General features: G+C 36.5%; 1 protein-coding gene across 1 annotated transcript in view; it reads left to right on the top strand.

The window, feature by feature from the left end:
- Positions 1-18,342, top strand: part of TASP1 (taspase 1) — a 90,507-nt gene that overhangs the window by 25,485 nt on the left and 46,680 nt on the right. Inside the window, 4 exon segments of the mRNA XM_075088248.1 lie at positions 806-885; positions 12,845-12,951; positions 14,009-14,062; positions 14,064-14,099. Coding sequence (XP_074944349.1) covers positions 806-885; positions 12,845-12,951; positions 14,009-14,062; positions 14,064-14,099 — 277 coding nt within the window.

Genomic DNA, 18,342 nt, shown 5'->3' with positions numbered 1-18,342 from the left:
GGCTCGAGGTGGAACATAAGAAGTTCCACCTGAACATGAGAAAAAACTTCTTTCCTGTGAGGGTGCCAGAGCAGTGGAACAGGCTGCCCAGGGAGGTTGTGGATTCTCCTTCCCTGGAGACATTCAGAACCCTCCTGGATGCGTTCCTGTGCCACCTGTTCTAGGTGTGCCTGCTGAAGCAGGAGGGTTGGACAAGATGATCTCCAGAGGTCCCTTCCAAACCCTACCATTCTGTGGTTCTGTGTGATTCTGTCTCTATAATGTAAAATGTTCAGAACTGACTAGAAAACAACTTCTCGAATTGTTGGGGTTTTGTTTTTAAATATAGTAAAAATTCAATAGACCTAACTCATCTGTAAATGCTTGATAAAACTCCATGAGACAGCCCTTTAGCCTAAATAAGGCTTATCTTTAGCTTCCTGTGGTATTGGCTGACTTTACTGGAAATACCTTACCATTCTCACCTCATTCATCCCATGTCTTCAGGATCTTACTAAGTTGTTACAAAGAGCAAGACTCTAGACATCTCTGTCTTGGCTTAGCTGCAATGAAAAGCTGGTGCTATTTGGTAATTAATTTCAAATTTAATAGCACGTGTTTTTATCAAATACTAAACTTGATGTCAGAGCTGCATAGTTTTTTAATGAAACTACATAATGTTGCTAAACATCATTATAGCTGACATTTCTGTGAAATGTAGACAGCTTACAATTTCAAAATAACCAAACCAAATAGAAAAATAATTGCAAGAAAAGGGGGATTTGTTATATGGTTTTGTTTAAACTCCCTCTTCTGTGTCTCCTAGCTTTTTAGTTGGTGAAGGAGCTTACAGATGGGCAGTTGATCACGGGATACCAGCATGTCCTCCAGGTATCATGGCTACAAGTGAGTAAACTGGTGGTGTCAGTAGGAAGAACAGGACAGAGTAATTTTAAATGGTGCCTCGTATTTTGAGGTATACATCACTTCACTGCACTTAACATTCAACTAGCTTATTACCGTATGGTATACAAGGATGGTTTAAGGTTACTAATTTTCTATTAAGTATATAAATAGAAAAAATTATGAACTATTACTTCAGCTGCATTTTAGGAACATCTAATTCAAATGAATTTGTGATTCTAGGATTATATCCAATGAAGGACATTCTTTATCCAAGCATAGGCTCTTTAATAGCTCAGTTCTGCAAGTCTGCAGTTGTGGTCCGTCTTGGATCCTAGAAGTACCAACTAGTTGTGTATCTGTACAGCAGGTGCCAATTTGACTCTCAGAATCTGTAGTTACACCCATCTGAGCCTTTATCCAGAACTGCTCCGGTGTAAACAGGCTGTCAAATTCATTTGCATTTTTTTTTAGTAGAGGTAGGCTTTGCTTCATCTAATATGGTGGCCTAACCCGATCTGACTTTTCAGTCCTCCTCCCTTTTGTAAAATGCCATTACTACTAGTCTGTAGTTTGCTATAGGTGAAAGCATGCCCTGGTGAAGTTATGGAGGGAGGAAATCAGAGGTCATTACCCAAAGGAGGAGAACACAGAAGATGACAGAATATTTCTTTATTTTACAGTAAACATTGTTACTGCATAAAGTATGAGTAGTCCCTAAACCCGAGATTGAAACCCAGGGCTCCCATTAAGGCTTTTATTTGGTCTAGTTCTAAATGTAGATAAACGTCCAGAAATTGCAGTTCAAAGTTGCTAATACTCAATGCTTAAATCGAATCCCTGAAGCAGTGGCACCATCTTACTTGATCATGCCAATTTTCATACATACTCATGATACATTTCATTTTGAACAGAAGATTTTGATTTCTAGTTCCACATGACTGAAACTTCTGCCCTATCCATCTGCTGTCCCAAACAGCATTTGCAGAACACCTTTTAGGCTCAGTTAAGCAGAACGCCTTTATTTCTGTTACTTTAGAAAGAGTAAAAACACTTAAAGGTTTGGTGTTTTGTGTGTGTCTTTTTTTTTTTTTTTTACAGAAAAGTAGTTGCTACTTATGTGTAGGAGATACACCAGAAGGAAGGTTTCTTGACTAATTCTGTGCATGCACAAAAGCTTCCATTGTTTCTAGTACTAGTGTGTTTCTGTTGTGACAGAGAGGATTAGATTGTAACATTAATTGCCAGATGATATCTTACTAGCTAAAACTAGTGAGAGCTAATCTACATGTTATGGCTTAAAAATAAGGATTACCACTGCTAATTTGGTTTACCTAAACCAGACTATGAATTTACATTGGAGAAACATGGGTACAATAATACCAGCTAATACATTTTCACAAAGCTGCTTCAAACACCAGTGATTTCTTTGTCTCCTCAATACATTCAACATATTTCTATTTAGCAAAATAATTTGCATTAAAAAAAACAGGATCAGGAAGCTAATCCATTGCAAAGTCAATACAGAAATGCCATTTGCTGTTGCAGTGTCAATGAAATAATAGTGGTATTAAAGATGCCGCCCCTCCTCTGCTCCCTACACATCCTGCTTCTACCCAGGTTTATACATACTGAAACATGTACGTACACGATTATATGCTTGAGCCATTGCACAGGATGGACCTGCTCTAGGAACGAAGCAATCCTGCGAAGCAGGCTATGACTGTGAAGACTAGAGGATAGACTATGTGAATGTTTTGCTGGAAGAATGATTTCAGATTAAGGTAATTGAAGGATGTGCTGAAAAAAAATCGGTGGCAGAGAGATTCTTTGTAATTCTGAGTAAATAACTTAAAACTGAATTCTTCACAAATGTTCTTAAATTCTGTTGCTTGACCTTAGCATAAATGATAGTGTATGTTTAACTGGATTTACAGAAAGGACGTATTTGACTATTATAGTCTTGTGCTTCAGTTTCCTTCTCAAAAAAGATGAGATGGCAGCATCTGGTATTTAAGTGCCTAAAATGGTTATGTAGGAAACCAATACTAGCTTACATTAAGACTGTATTATTAGTCATTCTAAGAGGCATCTGGGAAAAGATTGCTTGAGCAACCTAAAATTTGTCATTTTTGCTAAGATTTGAGTACGCTTAATTTTGCAGTACACTCATTACTGGTAGTATATCTGATTTTTTTTTTTTCCTTTAAAAAAACAACAACACAACAGCAACAAAGGGCAAAGAAAAACCTGATAAATAAGTTCCAGAAAATGTTATGCTGATTTCCAACTAGTCCTTTGCTAAGCTAGTCTGGTAATGCATAGAATTTGGGTCAGTGAGGCTGGAAAGTAACTAGTAACACCATGTGTGACAACATGGGATTGGTAGAGCTGAAAAGAAATTGGAAACTGTCTCACAGGTAATGTAAGAAAGCCAGAATTTTTTTTTCCAGTGTTACCAGGGGAGGGAAAGTTAGACATGGTTCAGAAAAAATTAGAATGTTGTTTCCAAGGAACCAGAAGAGATCTCATCTGAAGTGAGCTTTTGCATTAAATAATGTAACAAACTTCAAAAAAATGGGAGACACTTTGATTTTACTTGCTATAATTGCAATGGTAGAGTTTGCATGGAGAATTGGGGGTAAAATAACTTGAAATTGCATGACTGTTGAACAGTTCTGTAATATGAGAGGGTTGGACGAGATGACCTTTAAAGGTCCCTTCCAACCTAAACTTATCTGTGGTTCTATGAAGAACTGAAGTAATTGCCAAACATCAGGAAAATACACTTAGCAACTTAATTACAAAAATCCTACACCCCCCCCACACCCCAAAAAAACCCCCCAAACCCTACTCCAAATCTTAGACATGTACTTACAATAAGTATTAGCAGGAAGAACTAGGTGCGTGTGTTTTGGCTTCTCTGTGCTACACATGGAAAATATATTCTTGAAGTTACATTATTCTGTCTCCCTTTTCCTGGACCTGAGATGACAAGAGTAATGTTATACATGCTATAAGGCTGTGGGATTGTGTGGTTGGCTTTGCATGAATGGGGCTCTCCGTATGATCAGATACAAAGAAAGTTGCACAATCACCTGTGTGGTCAAAGTATGTGAGCATGAAACTGAAACGATGTTTTAAACCATGTTACTTTTTGAACTACATCAAGATTATGTCAAGGCTCACCTGCTTTGTCATCTTTGGTTTGCCAAACATGCAAGGAAATGGGGCTTCTACTGTTTCTAGAAATCTGGTGGCTTTCCAGTATAGTGAGTGGTTTTGGGTTTAGTTTTTTTCCTTTGGTGTTTTTTTGTAAACTGAAATGTGATCTGCTTATATCACCTACAGTCTGCAAGAAAGCTGAATTTATTTATTCCTGCCCACACTAGAGCTTAATTCCTGCCAATACTAGAGCCCTTGCTAGCTTATGCTAGAGCTTTGTTATCCTGTGTGAGACTGCTTTGAAATGCGGTTAAAGTTTTAAGAGTGTAATTACAGTTTAGAAATGCTGATTTACTGTATCATGCAACCTCGTAAATGCTAAAAATATACTTTAAATAGGTAATGTAAATTTAAGATACAGCTTCAACTGTCAGTATCTGTGCCTGCACTAGTATTGACTGAACCACTTATATCTGAGTTTTTCTGTTCAGCCTATAGTAGATGCAAAGTAATTGTTTTGGTAAAGGTAACGTGATTAAGACAGCATCTTACAGTTGCTGACAATGTTAAGTCTTCAAAGGGAAGGAGAAGGAAGGTAACTACTCATGCAGCAAGCTTGTACCTCTAACTCTGACAATGTGTAAGTGACCATAAATACTTCAGTAAGTTATCCTATGTAAGGAAAAAAGCAGCTGCAGTGGATCTACATAGCTTGATAACTGGAATCCAAGAGTAGCCACAAATGATGCTTAAGGAAGAATATAAGAACAGAGCAAATATACTTCCCTTTCCCTACCCCATTTGCTATCCCAGAATCTACATTTCTGAGTTGTGACTGGTTCCTGCATACATGGAGGTAACCAGTGGCATTTTCTGCCATGAAATTGTTGTTTCCTCTTGAGCCTGTATTAACTTCTAGCATCTGCAAAAACCTTTACCGCATAACTATGGTTGTGTGAAGAACTACTTCTCTTTCATTATTTTGAGACTTGCTGAATAAAATCTGCTGGTTGATTGTCAGGTGACTACTTAGAATCTTTCACTTAAGTCCTCTTATTACCTTGAATAACTTAGTGTATTCTGTAAAATCACATCATGTTGTTGAACAGGGTAGGTGCTACTACAGGTTGATTTGGCATTCCGCTCGTAAAAAGGTATTTATTTACTCCTTTGTTTTCCTTTCTGTCAACCAACTTTGTGTATGCCTTTTCTAGAAAAGTGTCATGTAGATTGTTATACTTCTAGTGACACCGTATGTGTCTCTGACCACCCGTATTGCCTACCTAGCCTGCCTTTCCTCCAAACCTGACCTCACCCCCAGTTCTCTCTTCCACTTTGCTATCATTGCATTAAGAAAAATATTTGCTGCATTGCTGGAACTGTGCTATAAGGTTCAGTCAGTGGCTGAAGGCAGGGGCTTATACTGTGTTTTGTTCCTTTGTTTTTAGGGTGAGAATGAAAGAGATCTGAAGAGAACCTCAAGGGTTTTGGGGATTTGATTAGGAAGCTTGGTTAATCTGAATACATGTCTGATTTTAGGAAACTATGAGGTACCTCTCAGATAGAAGATGCTTGTCTTTTAACAGTGAAAGTTGCAACCTCTGTTCCATAATGCGCAGAGTAAATGGGGTCTGGTAAGTGCATGTGTTTCACTGGCAATAAAAAAAAAGGTCAGACATGATGTAAATCCTCCCTGGAATTGGACATAATATTGTAGGTTGACTTGCAGTTTTGAAGTTTGAACAGCTAAGTGCAGCTACCAGTTAGCCAGGAAAAAAAATTGGGCTATAGTACTCAGAAGATGCTTTGAATGACAATCTTCCAGGGAGCAGGAAAGGCTGCTTGATGGAAAAAAGATACTTCTTCCAGGAAGTAGTAAGAAGTGGCATGTCCAGCAACAGCTTATCCTGAGTTCTTGTTATGAAGAACAGATCTATATCATAGTGCTCTGAGAAAGAGAGGTTAAATTTTTTTATATGCTTTTGATGCTGAGTACAATTTTTTCCATTCATGTTGCTGTCTCTGTCAAAGTATGGCAACGTGGGAAGTAGCACTAGTAGTCTTTGGTCCCAACACAAGCATAAGTGGTGTTAATTTGTCATTTAAAATAGCTTTGTTAAAATGAAATTTATTTTCATCTGTCTGTTTTAATTTCTGCCATTTATTTTAGCAACTGCTCAGAGTTCTTCACTGGATCATTTTAATTCCTGTGGGTTAACTAATTTGCTAGTATATTCCTTTTTAATTTGCTTCTCTCCAATAGTTGTATTCTCTTTTAATATGTAATAGAAAGAAAATGTAGGAAGTTCTCCGTTCTAGTTTTTTCAGTTGACTGTAAGAAATGTCTGCCAGGGGGTGCTATATGATTGGTCAGAGCTCAATCTGTACTCCAAAGACGTAAAAATATTCTTCGACTTTTCTCAGTATTTTCAATTTACAGTTAGCTTTTAGTAAGGCTTGCTGAACAGTTATAGGTTGCATAATATTTTGTTGCATAATAATTTGTTATGACCATATAGAAATATTGGAGTTTGTGTTCCCAGCTTGCTGTTCCACCACTGTAAATAGGAAGGTTTGAGTATTGTCCTGAACTTGGTCTCTGATTTATGATTTGTCATATTTGTCAACATCTATTTGAAAACTTAATTGTTCGCTTAAATATTTTTTTACCTAGCCTGGAAATATGGGAGGGAATAGATGTGCCTTATAAAAGCACAGGAATTTTAAGGAAACATAGTCATATTACCAAAAACATTTTGCATTAACTTTGGACAAGAAGTGTTAGTGTACTATTAGAGGCAGCCTGTCAACTACAGGCTTATTTAAAGTACACAGACCTAGAATTAACAAGTAGATACATATTAATTTTACCATTATTAAAAGAAAAAGTGCCTCAGTCTTGCATTGTTCTGTATGTACAGTTCAGTAGTTCCAAGGATTCTGTGAAAAGGACAATTCTAATTTTCTCTCTAGTAACTTTTCTTACCTCTGTTTTCCGGATCGTTTCTAATGGGCTGTGAAAGGTGTCTAGGAAGAGCTTTGTAGATTGAGGAATACAGTTCTCTCATTTACTTAGTTACTCTATCATTATATACTAGAACTAACAAGACTTTTGGTTAAATTTTTAATTGTACATAGTATAACAGTAAAAGGAGTTATGGGAATGATCAGACTGCCAGAGTGCCAACAGAATTAGTACAACAGGCAAGTAAATGATGTGGAAGTTTTATGGCAAACAAATGGCACACAGATGGCATCTCGGAACTGACTCAGAGACCAATGCTCTGTTTTCTTCCACTGACCTGCTTGCTGAAAATTACTTCCTCATCTCTTTCTGTAAAGTGATAACGATGTAAAAAGCCTGTATAAAAGCTCTAGTTGTTGCCTGGCTGTGATAATGTAGGAGGTGGATCTTGTGCTAATGAATTAGGTAACGAAGGTCTTGTGGTCTTTCACATCAGGGAACCCAGTAACGCTATAACTTTTTGAAAATGGGAAAATCTGTAACAGTCTTAACTTCAGCAAGATGTGCCTGTGAGATTTGTCTTCTGCATTTAGAGATAATATATCATAGTATCAAGCACACATTCTGACACCACATCCACTAATACCAGCCTCTCATGCAGGCAAATGGAGTTGAGCAGGAGCTACTTCCACCTGTTTTATGCTCAGCTGCTGAGCCTTCTCCACAGCAAACCCCTACACTTGTCTCAACTTCTACAACCCTGCCGTGACCAGGTATTCCACCCAGTGCTTCCACTGTCCAACACAGACCCAAAATGCAGTGCATTTCAGTACAGAGTACACATGGGTAGCGCCTGTTGGTACCTTGGAGGGTTGAGGTAGAATGTGGAGGCCTGGGAAGATTATTTTTTCGTAAGCAGTCACCCCATGCTGTGTTGTAGGGACACCTGATAAATACTGTAAATGTGAGACTGAAGTCCTAAGCTTTTAATAATGTTCTAGTTCTGATACAGTTCTTTTGTCAGTTGCTATGTGTCTTTAATCTGGATGAGGCCCAAGTATGGCAGACAACAATTTTGTAAAGCTGTGGGGTTTTTTTTTTGTACTTCCCCTCTCCCAGCAACTCTGAGGTAGTTTTATTTATGGCAGTATGTACATAAACGAGAAAGAAGAACAGAAAGGCTGGCTGTACTCTGTGGCTTCTGAGACACAATTCTTTTAAGAATTAATTTGAGCATACATTACTTACATGAGTTACATGAGCTATTACTGTGTAGTGTAGTAGTTGTTGGACTTTTATCTGAAAGCGTATATTTGATTTTTATCTAAACTTTTAAATTCTTGAGCAAAACCAAAGGATGTTGCGCTAAATACCTTTCCATAGATTCCAACAACGGTACCCCTGGGCTGTGAACCAAGAGTTTTTCAAACTAAAATTCTATCTACTCATTACCTCTCTTTTTCTAGCTTCTTCCCATCCCTGGTCAATAAACCCTACCTCTCTTGCTTCCCTTTCTCCTTGGCCCAGGCAACTTCAGGCTGAGGTAGCTATATTGCATTTGTTTTAGGGAAATATGCCTGTCTTCGACACTGTTGTGTCCTTTTCCTCTTCTCAAGCTTGGAATAGGCTGTCTTGTTGGAGAAGGTGAGAGTGTTTTTTGTACTTTCATTTAGGACAAATGAAATTTCTTAGCATCCTTGCACCACAAATTTGAGGTTTTGTTTTAGATTTAATATGAATTATGAACCTAAACTGTGTGTAGGCATTTTCCTTCTCTTTATAGTGCTTGTTTTCAAAATAATTTCTCAGTGGGTTATTTTTCAGTGTTGTGTGCATCATTAACCAAGTGCATTTGAATCCTGGATTTTTTTTTAGTTCATAAAATGCTTTATTGAACTTAAAATCCCATGATATATTCTTTGACAAGGACCAAACTTATAGTATGTTTTCAGGAAACTTTAATGTAAACTTGAGTTTGTTTAGAGTGAAGCTCACATGTGTTTTCTAGTTTCTTTTGTCACTTGTAGAGCAAGACAAAGCAACCAGATTACTAGCCAGTTTAATGGCATTTATAGTGGTTTTACATAGAACACCACAAAGACAGAAATAAACGGAGGACAGGCAGCCTTTCACTTGCTGTTAGTCTTTATTCCCTTATTCTGGGGAAAAAAATTAAGATTCAAGACACTTTATTTTTAACTGATCATCTGAAGTTGGGCATACATCTATGTCAGAGGAAAAAAGAGAAATTGCTAGGCTTCGTTTTACAAACTGGTCCTTTATTTCAAAATTCTTTGGTCACTTTGGAGGTACTAGCTGTTTTATCCTGCCAAGAGAAATTGATGATAATTATTTCCCCTAAATAATGAAAGGCAATTATTCATCTGTCCTTGCTAAAACAAAATCTTCAACTTTCAAAGGAATGTTGTTCCTAATAACTATTCTGAAGTTGAATGTAGCCTGAGCACAAGAATTTCCACTCTAGGGGAAGTCTGAATAGACTTCCTTTCCCTCATAGTATTGAAAGGTATGACATTTCATGTTAAATTGAATAAAACTTAAGTTATTGAATTAATACATTAATTCATATAAGTAACTCTGGGAAGGGAGGCATGATATTAAAGAAACACCCTCCTCCACCTCTGAAAAAGAACTTCCCCACAACAATCCCCCACCCTCCAAGACCTTCAGATGTTTCTGATAAAAATTCATGTTATCCGGAAGTACAGAACCATGCCTGGCACCTCTCTAGTATATCTATTGAGTGTAACAGTATGAGCTTTCTAATATGGCAAATACCACAATAATCAGCTCCTATTTGTGACAGATACTAAGTTTCATAGATATTGTGATGGAGGAAGCTTGGAAAGTTTGTATATTTTACTTGGCAAACATGCTAGCTTCCTTAACGTAGACTGTTCTGTATTTGTGCATGTAAGTGTGATGTTAGTTATTTATGGCGGTGTGTGATGCACAGGGATAGGATCAAAGAGGACTGACATGAATTAGAATATGTGAGGTTTTGACTAACTTTAAAAATTATTTTTTTGTTTTAACATGAGGGTGATCAAATATATTGTGAAATCTCCATCCTTGAAGAATCTCAAAACATGACAAGTTCCTGTGCAGCCCTTTTGAATTGGACTTGCTTTTCTTAGGAGGTTGGACTACTTGACTGCCTAAGATCCCTTCCAACATACATCAGTGTATGTTACTAGAAAACTTTCTTCATCTGTTTAACAGATGGAAAAATGCATGCCACTGCATCTCCCTGGGGCTCTGGATATCTGATCATCCAGTAAGAGAGTCCATGATGCACTGCACCACTTCTCCCACTTATGAGACCGGTGAAGTAAGAAAAGCAATAGAGGAAAAATGCATAACAAGTGTTTATCCCAGCATATGGTTGAAGGGCAGTTGGGGCACCCAGGAATTGAAAACGTTTCTGACACCGGGGGACTAAGCGCAATTTTTTGTTACCCAAAATTATTGCTCTGTAGGATAGTCTCATCCATTCTGTAAATGCGGACAAGGTGGTACCTTGCTAGCCTAATTTCATACACAGTGTTTCTTATTGCCTAGTAAAATGTATACTTGTTTGTTAATAATGACCCGTTTTCTGCCCTGTATTTCCTAGCTTACTGATACTACTTTGAATTAACAATGCAGATAAGTTACTGTGAACAATTGGATCCTTTGCAGCAAATTTTCAGGTGTTTTCTTCTTTTGAAAAGAGAAATAGAATCTTAAAGCACAAAGTAAAATCTGGAAATTGTTTAATTGATTAGCTAGAGACAGAGGACCTAAGCGAATGAAGCATCACTCTTAAGCTTGGAGAATTTCATACGTTGTGGAAAAATGTCAGGATAAGTAGCAACCAAGGTATAGTTGGAGTGATGATGCTGAGAGGCCATATAGCAGCATTGTGTAGCTGGCAGGGCAGCTTGGAACAAGCCCATGTGTTCTCTAGTTTTGATGTGATCTTTGTGCATATATTAGAACTGGTGAACATGCAAATATTGCAGCAAGATTCAGGACACCGCCAGCATTAGATTCTGAAGTACAAGGAAAACTTCTCGTGTTCAGGTTTTCATGTATGGGATCCTGCACCCTTGTATCGGTCTTGCTTCTCTAGGTCCACCTTTCTTCTGAATTGGCCGGAGGCAATGGCAGCAGTAGATGACGGGCTTAGGCATATTTATTCTTGTGTAATGCCTCCTTTTGAGTACTAAGGCCAGGCACCATTCTTAGTCACCTATATTGTGGCTCTGCCCATAGGTATTTGCTATATTTATTGAAGTTGTCACCTTAAAAGTTCTGTTTAAAAATTCTTTTAAAAACAATGTGCTACCTTGGTTTATTTTGGGGCACTTCTGTTTAATAAATTCTTGCTTTGTGTGGGTGATTTTGTTTGTTCCTACCCACCCCGATATTAGTAGTAGACTAAAATGATTCTTTGCTTGCTTCCCCTTATCAAGCGTTTGTGTTTTGCCTCTTGGACTTCATTTCAAACAGAGGGATGTGTTGTCCAAAGTAGCTACATTAATCTGTATGGTAGGAAGAGTTCCTTTCTTGGTGATGGCAGATTAATATGTGTTTACAGTTTTAAGAAACTGGTATTCATTAGGTTTTTGGACAGAAATGCCAGATTTCGCATTACTTTCAGGTTATATACTTGAATAACTGTGGTAGTTTAAGGTCCAGTTTTATGTACTTAAAAACAGGTTTAAAGGAGGGTTCACTAGGTCATTTTGGCACCTGCATGGAGAAGTTTCAAAAAAGTAAAATGCTCATTGTCTGTATACTTAAAGAATTGTAAGTGAAAGCTTTGTGTTCTGTTGGCTCTGCAATATTGATTTTATCCATAGACTGTTCTTGCAGCTGTTCCAGTATTCTGAATAATACTGATGTAGCTATATTCAGAACTTCATTTAAAATGACATTTTTAAGGCATATAGATTAAATAGGAAACTTGTGCTTTTTAACTTTCATAGAATTTGTGACTTACCTGTGTATACCTCTGCCCTCTTAATAGCTTGATTTTGCATGACTAAACAAGTGACAAAAGACATGTTTCCCCCCTCTTCTTTTCAAAGGGGATGTCAAGACAATCTGTGGATAATATTAAGGTGAAACTAATTTAAACTAAATATGTCAATATGGCATTTTTTTATGAACTGAAGCTTCTAAAATGGGAACATGTCATTTTGGTCTCTTAAGCATAACAATTTTATTTTTTACTCCACTTTAGAGAGTACTTCCTTTCTGAATGTGGGACTTAGAGTGGAAAATACATGTTTGTCTTTTCAAGATCTAGGTGGTCTTTAGACTGTCTTGGATTATGGAACATAAAAATATTGCTAGACTATTGTGTGGCTTTAAATATATGGGTAAACATACAGATATGCAATTAAGGTAATAAAATAGTAGCCTAATTTTATGGATATCAGAATGAGCTCAGATGGTATCTATTTACTTGTCAGCAGTCAAAAAGAGTTTTAACACAAGCCGCTTATTCTGTTCTTTCCTGTGCAATGCTGCTTCTTTGCCAAAGATATTTAGACCAACAGAGTTTCCATATGTGTTCAGTGACTTGTTTCTACTGGGTATTTTACCCATCACTGTTGCTGAACAATAGTAGAACTTTTTTCATTTAGGAAAATAGGCAAACATGTTGGACTGAAACTTAAAATACCTTGTTGTTGGCTTTTTTATTGATGCTTTTTGCATCAATAAAAATATTGGGGGGGGTGACCTCCAAAGTGTAAACTTAATATTTGTTTAAATTAAGTAAATTTTACTTAGTTAAATGATTTTGAAATGTTTTTGTAGGGTTTAGTTTAGCAGCTTTTAAGAGGAACAAGAGGAAGCTGGAGTTGGCTGAAAAGGTGGAAACAGATCTCATGCAATTAAAGAAAAGAAGACAATCAAATGAAAAGGTTAGTTTCTGTTCAAAATTTTGTTGTGTCATCTGAAGTTTACAGCTGATTGCTAATTATGTGTTGTATATAAGATGAGACTAATGTAGCATCAGAAGCTGCTTCTCCTTGACCACCTTAATGTTTAGATGATATAATTTAGTGCAATTCAAACTTTCTGCCTTGCTATTTGAAATCCAAACTGTCACTTTGTATCTTGTTTGTGCTATAAAAAATATTTTGCTCATTTTGAATTGGAAATATGACAAATGTAAAAACAAACAGATAATTATTTACTGAAACATTTTCTTTAGCTTGGGATCTCTGTTTCCCACTTTTTAATGTTTCCTGAGCACACTGCATTATGGAGCTGGAATTGGTGAAATTTGAAATATCAGGTAGGTAAACATGTGCATCTGTGCATGCATCTAGCATTGACCTGGCCCATATTACTTGTACTACAAAACTATTAGGATGCCCTCTGTCCCCCTCACTCTTAATTAGAATTTAGAGCCTTTGTTACCATTTGAGAATGTCAATCACAGTATTTGTGTTTACTGTTGAATATCAAAGTATAGCTCATTAAATGAAACGCCTTATACTTTATCTGGGGCCTGTGTCCTTTCAGAGTGGCCATTTCTCTTCGCTTTGGTAAGCTGACTGACCACTGCCTTGTGTAGTTGCACATGTTGATATAAATAATGTATAAAGCACGGAGAATGGCAAAAAAAGTTTATTCTCTGTAGACTCTGCAAATGCAAATCAGTGATAAATTAGGCATTTTTCTTCTGTGTTCTTAGGTAAGAAGTTTTCCCTAGCAGGGTTCAAATTTTTCTATTTTCAGGGAGATAAGACCTGTAAAGAAAATAAGAACAGAGGGGGAGAAAATTAGGTTATGAATTTTGGAACTCTTCCTGTTTACAGAACTTCATGTACCTCCTTGTGAAATGGTGTTAAAATGTAACTGAGGGAGGAGGCGTCTCTGTACAGTGTTGATGTTCATGTAATACAGGGCAAGTCAATGCTTGAAACATATGCTAATGCATGAGCTTACCAACCTGCAATTTGAAATTTCAAGGGCTCCAGAGTCATGTGCAGCGCTTGTGGGAGACCCCCAAAGGCCAATGATGGTAGGTAAAGGAGGTGATCAAATAGAGCTCTACTTACCGGTAAGTAATTTAGTAACATAACACACCAGTTTTGTCAACTTTCTGGGCATGTCCTGTCCATGGAGGTGCGATGAAAACCAAACCATGCTAACAATGTGGGCTGCTTGTATTATCCACAGAGTATAAGATAATTGCAGCCTTACAGGAAGTTTAGGTTTTTCAAAATGAAATTTAAAAAAAAAAATCAAATTTTACAAAAGCAAATCCTAAAATAAATAATTCTCTCTAAGCTAGTAAAGGGTCATTTAGCAAGGGTGAGGGACATGATCTGTCATTCCAAAACTTGTACTGTCAAAGCTGAGCTCTCATAAAAGGTTTAAAAATAATTGTCTAAAAACTATTTAAATACCTGAATAAATAGAGTTAATCTTCTTGTTAAAGTTAAGCTTTAATTGATAAATACTAATTTTTGCTGTGCTTCTCTGGAGCTGCAGACCTGTCCCTTTCAGCAGGACTTGATAGATGTTTCATTGTCTAGTTTGACTCTCACCTGCTTCAGCCCTGTGCTTGCAGCTCAGTTTATGTGCCTCTGTTGCCAGTACTGCACAAGTGTTATAATTCTGGTGGTCTTTTAGAAGTTTGGAGAAGAGCAAGGTAGAATGTTAATGAAGTTGGATGGAAGTTGTAACTAAAAGGCCTATGTGAAGAGACAGTGTTGCAGACCAAAACAGGCTGAAATTACCTAGAAGTTGTAGCTGCTCATAAATGTCACTAGCTAAAAACCAACATATCGTTTTAAAATTACTTTTCAATAAAAGTTAAATTATACAAAGCTTAAAAAAGAGACTTTAATACAATGAATTTTAAATATTAATCTAATAAATTTTATTAAAGATTGTATGGATAAACTAGGCTGTGTAACTTATTAATGCACTCTTACTTTCCAAGTAAGTGGAATGCTCAGCCAATGTAGGATTTGTAGAGGCTTATGTGATTGCATGCAGGAAGATAGGGTAATACCTTCACCGTATTTTGAAGGTGTGCAAATTAAGACCTTTTTTTAAGTTGTAGTGACTTATATGTTGATTTACATAGCTAAGAAATCCTTTTTGTTTGTGTGTGAGTTAACTAAACATATTCATAGGGGACTGGCTATGATGTGTTAATTCAGCCAGATGCCATTCTGAAGTTCTTATCTCAAGCACCAGTAAATATCAGAAGTAAACGTTTGTCGTCTTACTGTGAAACTGTCTTCTACCAGAGGAAATTACGATTGAAAATAGCTTAGGGGAATTTGGCTAAAAGGCCTATTTTTCATTTGTCTTCTGCTATTACAAACTTTTTTACAACTATGCCTTGATTTGAATAACAATGGCACTAAGAATTTCTGGTGCATGTGAATTTTTTTATAGGTTAGTGTTTATAGGTTAGTTTTTTATAGGCTAGTTATAACATTGTTTAGTTTGAGGTTTATTAAAACTAATTGGGTTTTTATCTGGTTTAATACATGTACTGAAGTTCGTGCACAACAATGTGAATTACATGTATGGAATCAGCAGTTTGGTGTTCTTCAGGTACTGTATTGAGACAATAACAGTGAACATATTTAGAAAAGAAAAAATACATCTGCACAGAAATACATTCTTTTCTTTGAAGTACTTTGTGCATTATATTTTTTGTCATTGATCATCTGGAACATACCACATGAACTTTTAACCAGTTCCACCTTGAACACTTTGGGTGAGTAGCAGTCAATGCATAGCAGTATGCATCCTTACCATTACATATGCTGAATTTTAATCACTTAACTTATTCCTCAAATCAAATTTTTATGGCTGTGTTGAGGGTAATTGTAAGTGTAGCAGCCAACTGTGGCAATCCTAGTGTCTGTCTTCTTTATTCTTGCAGTTTGAAGGGGAATTTGAATTTTATGTGTTTCCTTTTCGTTAAAAAACAAATCTGTCCCACATACATGCTGAAATGGTCTTTGAAAATAATACCTTTTAGACTTCAGAAGTATTACATGGATTTTGAAGTGTATATATGGGAAAAGAAATCTAGATACTTCTCATCCATTCCAGTTAAAAAAAAAACTAAAGCAAAACAACAACTCATCTGTGGAATACAGTATGAAATAATTCCCTCGTCTTGAACATGGAGGTCAGACAAAATGTCTATTTACATCCCAAACTATTAAAATGGAAAGGCTAGGCTTGTTTATTGATCTTTGTATGATGAGATCGTAAATGCCCCTTTTCAAACAAGTGAATGTTGCCCCCATCATGCATGCTTTGTCAAGATTAGATTGCTGTGGGAGTGCATCATGCTATGCTGTCACTTGCCATAGAGGAAAATGTTTCTAGAAGTTGGTGTGCATTAATTAGTCCCAGTGCTCACAGAATAGTGACCTTTTCCCTTGACTTAGATGAATTTATAGGTATTTTTTTAAAATACTTTAATAAATACAGTTCTGCTTAAAGACTGCCTCTCACCTTGTTAAATACTGCTGTAATCAGCAGAAGTGCTCCATCAAGAACACCTCAAATCTGAGATTTTAAGACCAAAAATATATTAAATTTTGATATATTATTTTCTAGATAACGCCCACTGTTGTGCTTCTCTCTGTTCCCACTTGATCTGTAAAAGGCCAATATGGGACATACTAGATGATTTATCTGTTGCCCTGTTCTGAGTAGGATGATATTGTAAAAACCCCATATGTTTAGGGGAATCAACTTAATCTAATTATCATCAAGTACCAAATCCAGTTTATTTGTGTGCATAGTTGGGTAATAGCATATAGATGTTAACTGCTTCAATCTGATTAATTTTGCATTTTGTCAGTTATGATACTCAGAGTTGAGATTTAATAGTAATTACTTCTTACGGAATTTCAGAACAATCTCAGGTCGAGAGGGAAAAGGCCTTGTGCGTTGATATCTTTCAGTGGGCACTGAGTAGAACTCTCCTAAACTGAATTCTTTCATTTGGGGCTTGTAAAATGACTGCTTATGGTTTCTTGTGTGGTTTTTTTATGTGCAGAAGAAGGGAAGGATGGTATTTCTAAAATACTTGATAGAACTCTGCATTTGCGCAGAAAGCATCTTCCTGCTTTGTATGCATGTTCTTTGCTAAGTTTGAATATTTGGTCCACAATTTCATGAAATTAACTTCCTGTCCTGTTGCAAGGTGCAAATTAATTCAGTAATGTGATGTCTTACTTTTGACATTGACTTTCAGTTGTTTCCATATAAAATATTATCTACATAATAGATGATTTTTAGGTTGCAATACTACATTGTTTAAACCCCCAAATGGCTTTTGCAAAGGGTGTGTTAGTACAAATTATTAGCTCAAGTCAGATATGGAATTTGTTAAGAGATCACCAAGTAATAATCAAGTTTCCTTTGGAACTTGCAAAATGTTGAAATCTAAGGTGCTAAATTAATGACTCAAATATATAAAAAGATAAGGGCAAGCAACCTGGATCTCATTTAGTCCCTGTTGAACCCATACAGAATTTGGACTCATTTTAGACTTCTGACAGTATGTTAAATTCATATCGTTTGAGCTGAAGTGTGTGACATTGAAAGTCGTCTCACCAGGTACATTATTCCTCAGGTGCATAATGACTTCTTGTAAGGAGAGGTGCAGGGAGTACCTTTGTTAAACTGCAATGAACTCTTCACTAGTTCAGAAATTGGGTTGTTGGTACAGTTTACATCTGCTGAAGACTTTTATTACTGAACTATAGAATTGATTCATGGTGTCACTTTTAAGTGTGTGAAGTCAGTAATGTTGAAATGGGAGCAAACATAGGTCTAGAATAGAACTGACGTGTTGTTCCCATTGGGTATGGAATAGAACTGGTCCTAACTGGTTTTCAGTTTGTTGAGTAAGGATACATATAGCATCAGCAGTGATTCTTTTTCTGATTACAAGAAAACCCCAAACCTATATTACTGAGAAGGAAGATACGGAATTTCTTTGCTTCAGTGATACAGATTTCCTTCAGAAGGTTGTGTAGGCCAGGTTAAAAAAAATGCTTCTCTTGGAAGACATTTCCAGCCTCCTAAGTGCCCCATCTAAAAATAAAATAAGCCAAAGCAAGCAAAGTATACCACTGAATTGACAGCAAATACTGATATGAAATAGATCATCTTTTAAAGGAAATAATGGTGAAGAAAGTTTCCATGCAACATTTACTTACAAATGCTTGTGGTTTTTTGATTAAAATATCTTTTAAAAAAAGAAATCAGTTACATAGCTACTGAAGGCAAGTATTTTATGCATGTGAGAGCTA

This window comes from Phalacrocorax aristotelis, chromosome 3 (assembly GCF_949628215.1).
Source record: "Phalacrocorax aristotelis chromosome 3, bGulAri2.1, whole genome shotgun sequence".
In the NCBI taxonomy this organism is placed as follows: domain Eukaryota; kingdom Metazoa; phylum Chordata; class Aves; order Suliformes; family Phalacrocoracidae; genus Phalacrocorax; species Phalacrocorax aristotelis.
Note: the sequence above shows the minus strand (reverse complement) of the source record. Positions and strands in the feature narration are given on the sequence as shown.